Raw genomic sequence first — 8,855 nt, 5'->3', positions numbered from 1 at the left:
CTGCTCCCCCTCCCCCACCACCCCGAGAGGGCTCTGCTCCCCCTCCCCACCACCCCGAGAGAGCTCTGCTCCTCCTCCCCCTCCACCCCGAGAGGGTTCTGCTCCACCACCCCGAGGGCTCTACTCCTCCCCCTCCACCCCGAGAGGGCTCTGCTCCCCCACCACCCCGAGAGGGCTCTGCTCCCCCTCCTCCCCAAGAGGGTTCTGCTCCCCCACCACCCCGAGAGGGTTCTGCTCCCCCTCCTCCCCCACCAACCCGAGAGGGTTCTGCTCTGCTCCTCCTGGTAGGCAGTCATTTCCCACCACTTTGAGCACAGAGGCAGACAATATAGCTGGTGATTTGGGTGAATTGCGGATGTAATAATTGCAACACTCTACAATGAGGAGAACTTTATTCCAAGAATACAACAAAAATATAGACTTTCTGCAATCCTGATCCCTAAGAGAAAAAAATGGTCACTAATAAATGGCGCTTAGACACAGTAATAATAATCCACAGGACGTTTCTATGACTTGTTAGTTATGGCTGTTACCTTTATGTGGAAGATAAGGGAAGGGGCTGCTCGTGTCAGATTAGTGATGGCGGCTCCTGGGCGCAGGGGAAGCCATCATCCATGGTCGCCATCGTCCGTGGTCACAGGGCATGCGACTATTCCTCCGAGGGGCAGAGCGTTTGTATAATACATGTTGGGGTACACATGCATGAGAGTGGTTAACCATACCCATCCAGAGACCACCATTCATAACTAAACCTTTACATAGGTGACAAATAGAATCTAAGAGGAAGGAAGCCACGTGAAGAGGCGATAAATGGGGTTTACCACAGCGTTAAGGAACATTGTTATAAATGGCCACAAACCCAATATGGATTACATAGCAGATCTTTATTCCTCTGCGTTCCTCACATTTAGGAAGGACACCAATGGGGACGAACGCTACAGGATTATGACATCACTGTTAACAACAGAAAACGGTCGTCTAACGATGGAGAGCAGGAGTGTCGTGTCAGTGTGTATTGCTAGTTGTGTGTGTGTACTCACAATATCGTGTCTCTACTAGGATTTGGTTTTCAATTTTTTTTTTTTTTTTCATTTTGTCATTTGCAAAAATAAAACAGTCCGCTGTCCAGCAGGGGTCTGCCTAATAAGAATGAAGTTCTCTTCCCATCGCGAACCCGCCCGATTCCCTGGCAGCACCTCACTCCGCATGGACTTTGCCTTCTGGCCTCTGCAGGGACAACTCTGCCGCTAGGAAAGCTCCCTGGCCCAGTGCAGTCGCATAGGTCCGGCCATGGGCCAGGGGGAAGGCATTAGGGTTAGATTGGCTTGTTGAGCGATGGTGGGGTATGGAATGGTAATCTGCCACGTTATCGTACTGGGACAGTGCCCCGATGGAGCTGTGCAGCTTTCCATGGAGTGTTTGGTAGGGGTAGAAGATGGCAGGGTCTCTCTCCAGAAGCTCTGGGTTGTGGCCCCTGAGGCTGTGGCTCCTCTCTGGTTTGGGTGGAGCGGTAACATACTGAGCCGTGTCCTCTCTGTAACAGTCTCGGTGTGAGCTGTCGGGCGGTCTGGCAAGTGACCGCTCCTTGTCCTCGGACAGTCTCATTTCCTTGTGATTCAGCCTTATTGGTTCCTGGGGATTCACATTGTATTTAGTGTGTGAGGACTTGTATTGGCTTTCAGAAGGCAGTGGCAATGTCTTGGAACTGTATTCAGTAGGTGGGAATGGGGGGCCATTGCGTCCATCAGCGGACGGTCTGTGTCCATCAGCGGACGGTCTGTGTCCAGCATCCTGCTGCGCTGGAGGCCGATGCTCAGAGGTAAAGTCGTGCTGTATACGATTCCTAGTCCCCCCACTTTGCTTCTGGGGAAGGGATGGTTTATCCTGGGACCCGTTTCCATAAGATGGGAGAGGATGTGGTAGACGTTCATCAGCTTCTGCCCTTCCAGCATAGCGGACATCTTTAGATTCGGCGACACTGAGAAGTCCTGGCGTTTTCCCTGGGTCAGACCTGCTTCTCAGATGTATGACATCCAGTCCAGCTATATCCTCCCCTAAGGATGGGGTAACGTTATCATACTGAGACATAACCGGTCCCTTAGGTCTTTGACGTGTTCTGTTCTCGCGTCTCAAAGACTGTAATCTATACCTGTCCATATCCTCCATATCCCAGGAGATGTGATTAGGTCTCGGGTGTTCAGGGGGTAACGCAGGTGGGACATCCCTGCTAATGAAATTGTGCTCCCGCAGACTTCCTCTGGGGTACGGTGCCAATGCCTGTGACCGATACGTGGACTTGGGCTGCAGTCTTGTAGTGTAAGAGGCAAAGTCACGACTGGGATAGAGGTGGTACTGCCGCAAACGCAGTGTGCTGTAAGGGTCCATATCATAGAAGGTGCCATCTGCAGAGTAGTATGTGGTGCTGCCCGAGAAGGGACTGTATCGATAATGTACCCTTCCATTCTCAAAGTAAGGCTGCAGCTGAGTGACGTGATAATCTGAGGAAGAACTGAAGGGTGGGCATGCTTTGTACTGGTAGACCGGGCGTGGGCAGTACGCGGGCTCATCATCAGGAGGGACCTCTGTTCTGGAAATAGGGACTGTGCGCATTGGAGGTGGTGGAGGTTGCATAGGCACGTGCAAGGACTGGACCCGTCTTATTGTAGGATATGGTGGCGCTTCCTCCGAGTAGGTACGTAGACTTGGACTCAAGGATGACATATAATCAGGTCGACTCCTTGTGCGAGAATGCTGTAGTCCAGGGTGCTTGGCTTGGTTGATGTAGGTGCCATAAAGTGTAGAATTTGAGGAGGGCGTTTCACAGCGGGACACATATGGTTGTGCTGGCATATGAAGTGGAGCACTGTCCGCCTTGTAAGACTTGGGGACTAAAGATGGCTTAGTGTGCACAAAAGCATCAAATGCCTCATTAAGATTGTCTGGTTCCATTTGAGGAGGATATGGATTTCTGTAGGAGAGCTCTATGTTCTCTGGCTTGGAGGAGGACTGATATGAGTGTTGGTATCCCTCCCCAATTTCAATATTCTCTTCAGTTTTGGGCTGGGAAGGATGGGGATGTCTGTAGCTGGCACCTTGCTCCATCAGGCTCTCAGACTTCACATTAGCAGAATAATTTTGTCTAGGCAGTGCATCCTCCAGAGATGATGGCAGCGTGATGGTACTCAGGAAAGAGTGGTAATTGCTCGCTGTGATTGCATCATTATAGTTGGAGTGTAGGGCGGTGGCCAGACGACTCTCCATGGTTCTGACTGGTGGGGCTGGGGGTCCGCTGCTATGTGTAGGATGGGAGGGAAAAGACTCCGAGCGCTGGTGAAAATGAGGCCTTGCACTGGGTCTATCCAAGGAAGGGGGTGGAGAACACAATTCGACGGGGTGGATGGTGTTTACTTCACATGGTCCAGAAGGCAGCTCCTCAGGAGGAATCGATCCGGGAAACTAGAACACAAAAAATCCAGAAAACAAAATTATTTGTATGAAAGACAGGGATTTACATCCACCGGCAAAGCCACAAGTCTTTGTACCGGTTGTGGTTGTATAGAGCGGAGCCTGCACCAAACCCATCATCTGCCTGTAACCGCACCGACAGGATCGGGTTCATAAGTAGAATGGTGCTTTCACATTGCGTTCTGTGTCCCCGACGGGGCACATGTCCGAAATCCCCTGCAAAATGGGTCCAGACGCATGGGCCGACGGGGCCAATAGACTAATGGTGACCGCAGAGCGAATGTGAGATGGGCCGTGTGCTTTTTTTGGGAGTGTATTCCTACATGAGGTGGACACTCGGCTGCAGTCCTCTTGTAGTACACTCCAGAAAAAGCGCACAGCCTTGTCCACATTACAGTGTATTGGCCCCGTCGGCCCGTGCAGCATCTGGACACAGTTTTGTGGGGGATTTTGGACATATGCCACGTTGGGGACCAGAACGCAATGTGAATGCACCCCAAGGCTGAAGGTGGACTTAAGCCATATGCTGAACTCCATGGACTTAACATGTTTAATCACTGCAGTATTCATTGCCAGTGGCATTTAAATTGCTTGGTGGCCAATGTCATATGCATCGGTTCCTCATTTTTTTTTGTTTTCTTTATGAAATTTTTTGCCTCTTGAATAAAAATAAAATATACAAGTTTGACATCATTGTAATTGTGTCGATCAGGAAAGTCTATGCTGATAAGTCATTCTTACCCCATAATGAATACCATAAAAACAATGTGTGATCGGTTGGGGGGTTTCAGCCATATTTGTCAATGGATCCCCTACAGAGTGTTAAATACAATCCAAAAGCAATGATGTAAGTGTCTGCACCTGGGATGAGGGGCTGAGTCCTGGCGTCACAGCAGACGGGCTTGGTCCTGGCAGAGTGTTGCGACTCCTCACTGGACTGTACTGGATGGTGCTGATGGAGAAGGACGATGGGATGGGGGTGGTCACTGTAGAAAAGATGGGACTTCTCTCGGGAGATTCAGCTGCTGTCGACATTAGTGCCGGGAATCCGGTCTGAGGTGGGAGTTCGGGCAGCGGCTCCTCTTCTGGTGGGGGAGGCAGTGGGAGCTCCATGAACTGCATGTAGGGGGGGCGCTTTTGACTGGAAGCTTGTTGTGCAGACTCCGCTAGTGCCAAAGCCAGGATACGGGCAGCGTTTTTGGGAGGGGGTGGAGGAGGAATGAAGGAAACACTGGTAACTGGGACATGATCAAGTGGAGACTCCACGGCCGATAATCCTGTGTAATGGAAAGAAAAATGTTTAATGTTTCAAAACCAGTAAAAATCTGCAGTACCTTCTACGGCACATAACCCAGTACAATCCATCAGAGCAGTCCTCTCGTGGACGGCGCTCGGTCCAGTAGGGCTCAATGCTGACGGGACTGGTCTGAAATTATCGACCTTCTCTAATGTCACAGTGAATAGACGCAGTAAAATCATGGTAGGACGTGCTGTTGGATGGCAGAGCAATGTCAGGAAAACCTCATTTTTGATTAAAGGGAACCTGTCAAGTCCCCGAGAACCAACTGCAGTTGTGTCCGCATATATAAATTCCCTGCCTAACCGTCCTTGTACATTACACACAAACAGATCTTTACAAAAAGGATTTCTGATATGACTAGTTCATAAGTCGGCCCACTTAGCATGTTATGTCCCTTTGGGTGTGATAACATACTGTATTTTTTGGATTATAAAGACACTTTTTTCCCAAAAAATTTTGGGGGAAAATGGGGGTGCTTCTTATAATGCGAATGTACCTTACCAGTAGCGTTGCTGCAGGCTGGGATGAAGGGGTGTCCGGTGGGGCTGCTACCCAGTGCTCTGCGGTGTCTCTGATGCTGCAGGTGCCTGCCCGGCACTGCCTGATGCTGCTGCGGCGGTCTCTGGTGCTGCCGGGGCCAACCCCGGCAGTCCCATGGTTTCCTGTGCGGTGGACTCCTGGAAAATGGCCGCCAGAAGAGCAGCGCATATGGAAATCTCGGGAGATGAGATTTTGGCGCTGAAATCTCATCTCTCGAGATCTCCATCTGCGCATGCGCTGATCCCTCGGCAGCCATTTTCCCAGAGTCCGCCGCACAGGAAATCATGGGAGTGCCGGGGCTCTGGCCTTTAACAAAATTTCGGCAGAGCCCCGGCAGCACTGGAGACCGCCGCAGAGCACTGGGCAGCAGCGCCAGACACTAGCAGCACTGCCGGACACCCCTTCATCCCAGCCTGTGGCCTGCAGCATCACCCCACTTCTGCCTCCTCCAGCAGCGACCCTGGGTCCCCGCTTCACCGCAGCCACCACCCCCGGTAAACAATAAGACGCATTATAAGAAGCATCACCATTTTATTTAAAAATTAAAAAAAAATGTTTCCTATTTTTCTCCTCCAAATTTGGGGTGCGTCTTATAAAGCGGAAAATACAGTATGTGCTGAATATTTTCTTTCATAAGAATTTGGGAAAGTTATGAATTGTCTCTATAAGGCTATGTGCACACGTTCAGGAATTCTTGAAGAAAATTTGTGAGAAAAACCTGAAATTTTCTGCATGAGTTTTTTGCGCGTTTTTGATGCGTTTTTTTTCCGGACATTTCCCAATGCATTTTATAGTGGGAAATCCGCAAAAAAACCGCAAAATAATGATCATGCTGCGTTTTTTACCGCGATGCGTTTTTTTCGCAGAAAAAAACGCATCATGTGCACAAAACATGCGGCATTCATTCTAAATGATGGGATGCATATTGTATGCTGTTTTATAGCGTTTTTATCAGGAAAAAACGCGAAAAAAACGCAAAAAAAATCAGCAACGTGTGCACACAGCCTAAATGTCTGCTCTATTCCTGATCTAAGGATCTCGGCATTAAGTTGAGATGAATCTGTGCTGCACTTTATGTTTATGCTCAGTAGTAAAGTTCCTCCTCTACAGATCAGAGAAAAAAAAAGACACTGATAAGGCATGCCTGCAGCCCTGCACTCATCTCAAGAACGGCGGGCATAAACAGGAAAACAGGATTAAGGCAAATACTTCTTAAAACATATCTAAACTTTCAATAAACTGCATGTATCAATAGTCCAGTATATGTTTTCTCTGTATGCTTCATGTTTTAGTTTGCTTTTCCTCTGAGCTCATGTTCGGAGAGGTTAGTTGCTCTTCATGTTATTAGCTGTGCTGGCAGTTTCAGTTTCTTTCTGGGGTATGATTCAGCACAAACTTGCTCCCTCCTCTCCTCTTCATAGACTGTGAAGCATCATGATGTGAAACATTTACTGAACTGTACCCTGAGAAAGGACAGACTGAAAGCTCAGAATAATAAATAACATGTATCACAAATGTTCTATTGGTCATCATCTGTACTATTGATTTATGCAAAGATTGTTTTATTTCTATCCAAAATTATACATGATTCCCTTGATTTATATGATTACAAAAAGCTGTGAGCTCACAATCACTGCATACTCAGGCAGTGCTATAAAAGAAAAATGCTCCTACGAGAGCTCCCAATCTAAAAAGACATTTCCAACGCTTACACCCAGAAGTGTTCAAAGCTGTAACTAAAAAGGATCACAGCAACACCAAGAAACCAGTGCCCAGCACCTCCCACCATAAAAAGGAGGAAGAAAAAGCATCTCGGCCATCTCGGGGGGGGGGGGGCGTTCTTATGACGGCGCCCTCCTGCTTCTTCATCGCTCCCCAGCATCGGCGCTCCGGCACGGGCGGACTTATCTGCACTGTTGAGGGCAGAGTAAAGTACTGTAGTGCGCAGGCACCAGGAAAGCAGGAGGGCGACGTCGCAAGAAGATGGTAGGTGCCCGACCTGTGACACCCGGTCTGAGGAAGGCCCATCACTTCACTCTAAAACAAAAAGGGAGACTCTGCTTACTCCCGCCAAGATTAGCGACATGTGATAATGGGGCCCCACAAGCAAGGGCCATCATTGAGAAATATTCGGGAAGTGTAAGCATCAAAGAAAGTATAGGGCCAGCGCCCCAGATTACCTTCTGAAAAGGAAAAAAAAAATAATATCGATCCAGTGGGGACAGAATAGTGCAGAGCCACTTTACACAACACCTGAGAAAGTGAGAGGATGTGTCAAATGTAGTGGGTGCGCGGCGTGCCCTAATATAACAACTAAGTCTATCCTGAGCAATGTGACTGCAGACTGAACTAACCGGCCAGACTGACACCGGATACAATACCACGGGGACACCGCACGATGAAGTGCCTATAACACGTGGGGAAGTGAGGTAAAGGCCTTTAATGGAGGAGCCATAATCTGATACTATATAGACCGGTATCATAGACCTTTCAGATTTTTGGTAACGAGGGTGCAGGATTCTGCGCCCCTAGCAGCCTATACCCATCACTATAGGATAGCCTCTTCTATATTAGTTGTATATTACCTTTCGCTGAATTTATGTTGCTGGAGCCATATAGACCCCTCTCCCCTTTCCATGTTCCCTGATGACCCCTCATCACAGAGACAGAAACGTGGCAGGAGGGAGTTGTGTTTTCTTGGGATAATATAACCAGACCCACCCTGGGTAGTCCCCTGTTAGGGCCGGGCCTGACTAATGGGACATCTGATCGCTGCTATCCGTGGACGCCTACACCTTCCATATAGTGGTCACAGAAATATACGGCCCCTACCATTATCGGTCATTTGCCTACTGACAATATCGGGATAGGCACCTTTTGTTTTTATGTGTTTTCCCCTCGGTTTATCCCTTCTCTTTTTAGATATTAATTAAAAGTTAAGTTTCATGACCATCTCCTTGATGCTTAAACAGATGGAAGCAAATCTGAAACTACAAGTTTGGTTTTATCTTAAGTTCTATTATATTTTAGTAGTGAAAAAGAAAAATTGAGAATGTAAAATAAATATTGTGTGCATTTTCTGAGAATCGTCTATTTTCCATCGATAGAGCAATCTCGGCTTGTTTTTTGGGGTGACGAGCTGTCGCTTGCATTGGTGGTACCATCTTGGGGCACATATGTTTCAATCACTCTGTAGTGTAAAAAAAAAAAAAAAAAACTTTACAGGTTCAACTAAGCCAAAAAATCTTACCCTTCAAGTGTTTTATTGTGAATATTTCCTTATAATTAGTATTGGGAAGTGACCGCTGAGCAGTGACTGCTTGCTGTAGGCGACCGGCCAGTTTATCTCCCTTATGGAGCGCACTTTGAAGAAGTGAAATCATTACACGGATTTTACATATTAAGGTTTTTTTTGCCGGCACTGTATTTTTAGGTGACGTTTCATGGTAAATTAATGGCATTCTTATTCTTCTTTTCTTACTGGTATTTACCTTAGAATATACAATTATTTAACCCTAACAGAGCAGACTTTGGCAGATGTGGGAATACC

The 8,855-nt window shown here is 47.9% G+C and overlaps 1 protein-coding gene across 16 annotated transcripts in view; it reads right to left on the bottom strand.

Moving 5' to 3' along the window:
- Positions 1 to 375: 375 nt before the first annotated feature.
- ARHGAP32 (Rho GTPase activating protein 32) overlaps positions 376 to 8,855 on the bottom strand; it is a 217,559-nt gene continuing 209,079 nt past the window's right edge. For all 16 annotated transcript variants that reach the window (XM_077249409.1, XM_077249402.1, XM_077249407.1 and 13 more), the window contains 2 exons: positions 4,327 to 4,742; positions 376 to 3,456 (listed from right to left, as the gene is read on the bottom strand). In XM_077249409.1, coding sequence (XP_077105524.1) covers positions 1,198 to 3,456; positions 4,327 to 4,742 — 2,675 coding nt within the window. In that variant the 3' untranslated portion in view covers positions 376 to 1,197. The remainder of the gene's footprint in view (positions 3,457 to 4,326; positions 4,743 to 8,855) is intronic.

The sequence above is a fragment of the Ranitomeya variabilis genome, chromosome 4 (assembly GCF_051348905.1).
Source record: "Ranitomeya variabilis isolate aRanVar5 chromosome 4, aRanVar5.hap1, whole genome shotgun sequence".
Lineage (NCBI taxonomy): Eukaryota > Metazoa > Chordata > Amphibia > Anura > Dendrobatidae > Ranitomeya > Ranitomeya variabilis.
Note: the sequence above shows the minus strand (reverse complement) of the source record. Positions and strands in the feature narration are given on the sequence as shown.